This window comes from Apteryx rowi, unplaced genomic scaffold (genome assembly GCF_003343035.1).
Source record: "Apteryx rowi isolate R43461 unplaced genomic scaffold, aptRow1 scaffold_26, whole genome shotgun sequence".
Classification (NCBI taxonomy): domain Eukaryota; kingdom Metazoa; phylum Chordata; class Aves; order Apterygiformes; family Apterygidae; genus Apteryx; species Apteryx rowi.
This window is the reverse complement of record NW_020448974.1, coordinates 60,821-62,063: the sequence shown is the minus strand read 5'-3', so window position 1 is coordinate 62,063 and position 1,243 is coordinate 60,821. Positions and strand designations below refer to the sequence as shown.

Here is a 1,243-nt window from a genome sequence, read left to right as displayed (position 1 = left end):
ACCGGGTTGCAAACCCTCCTCCCGCCAGGATGCATCCCGCCAGTCCGGCACCGGGTTGCAAACCCTCCTCCCGCCAGGATGCATCCCGCCAGTCCTGCACCGGGTTGCAAACCCTCCTCCCGCCGGCCCTGCCCTGGCACCGTGCGCCCCAGCCCCGCAGCGCAGCCGGGTCCCCCTCCGCCCCGACTCACGGGTTGCTCTCCCAGTCGCGGTAGGAGCCGAGGCCGCAGCAGCGCAGGCTGCGCTGCACCTCGTCCACGAGGAAGCGCAGGTCGGGCTCCTGCTGGTAGCGCAGGAGGCAGAGGAGCAGGGCGTCGCGCAGGGCGTCGCGCAGGCGCCGCCGCGCCGCGTACAGCAGCAGCCCCCCCAGCACCTCCAGCCCCGCGAAGGTGAGCGCGGCGCCCACGAAGAAGCGCAGCAGGCAGGGGCTGGCGCGCAGGGCGCCCAGGCAGCCGGCCAGCGACACCGCGCCGGCCCCCAGCCCCACCAGCACCAGCAGCAGCGCCGGCTCGGCGCCCCCCGGCCGGCCCCGCGCCAGCAGCCCCCCCAGCCCCGCCGCCAGCGCCAGCAGCCCCAGCAGGAGGAAGAGGAGGTTCCAGGCGAAGGCCAGGTACTTCACGCAGCGGCCCACGGCGCCCGGCCGCGGCGGGACCTGCCGGCCCGCATCGGCGGCCGGCGAGTGCAGGGAGCCTTCATCATCACCATCATCATCATCAGAGGAGGAGGAGGAGGAGGAGAAGGGCAGCTCGGCCAGCCTGGAGGCCTGCACAGGGAGAGAGGAGCCGCTTGCCCGGCGCTCCGAGCGCGTGGGGGCATCCCCAGAGGTGGCCACGGCCACCCCAGCCCCATGGCCACCGTGCCCCAGGGACGTTGGTGGCACCGGCCCCAGGGAGGGGGGTCCGGGCCGAGCCGGCAGCGTCACCTCGGGCAGCAGGCGGCTGCTCTCGCCGCTRCCGCGGGGGCTGAGGAGCCGGGATAGCCGCTCTCCGCTCAGCACCATCCTGCTCCTCCGGCCTCRCACCACAGCTGCACCCCATCACCCAAGGGGCCGCAGCCCCGGGGTTAAATAGGGCTGCGGGGCCCCATTTCCCCCCCCTGCACCGTGCAGCTGAGCCCACTTGCGGGCCAGGACCCCGGCCCTGGCGCAGCTGCGGCTCCCCAGGCCAGCCTCGTTAGCGGGTTCGGCTAACGAGGGCCTGGCGGGGGCTTCCCAGCGGGGCGCTCCGAGGTGTGTCCCCCCCCC

At 75.0% G+C, this 1,243-nt stretch overlaps 1 protein-coding gene across 1 annotated transcript in view; it reads right to left on the bottom strand.

Moving 5' to 3' along the window:
* TSPAN10 (tetraspanin 10) overlaps positions 1-1,197 on the bottom strand; it is a 2,316-nt gene extending 1,119 nt beyond the window's left edge. Inside the window, exons 1-2 of the mRNA XM_026067558.1 lie at positions 923-1,197; positions 192-763 (exon numbers count right to left, since the gene is read on the bottom strand). Coding sequence (XP_025923343.1) covers positions 192-763; positions 923-1,000 — 650 coding nt within the window. The 5' untranslated portion in view covers positions 1,001-1,197. The remainder of the gene's footprint in view (positions 1-191; positions 764-922) is intronic.
* Between the last annotated feature and the right edge of the window lie 46 nt (positions 1,198-1,243).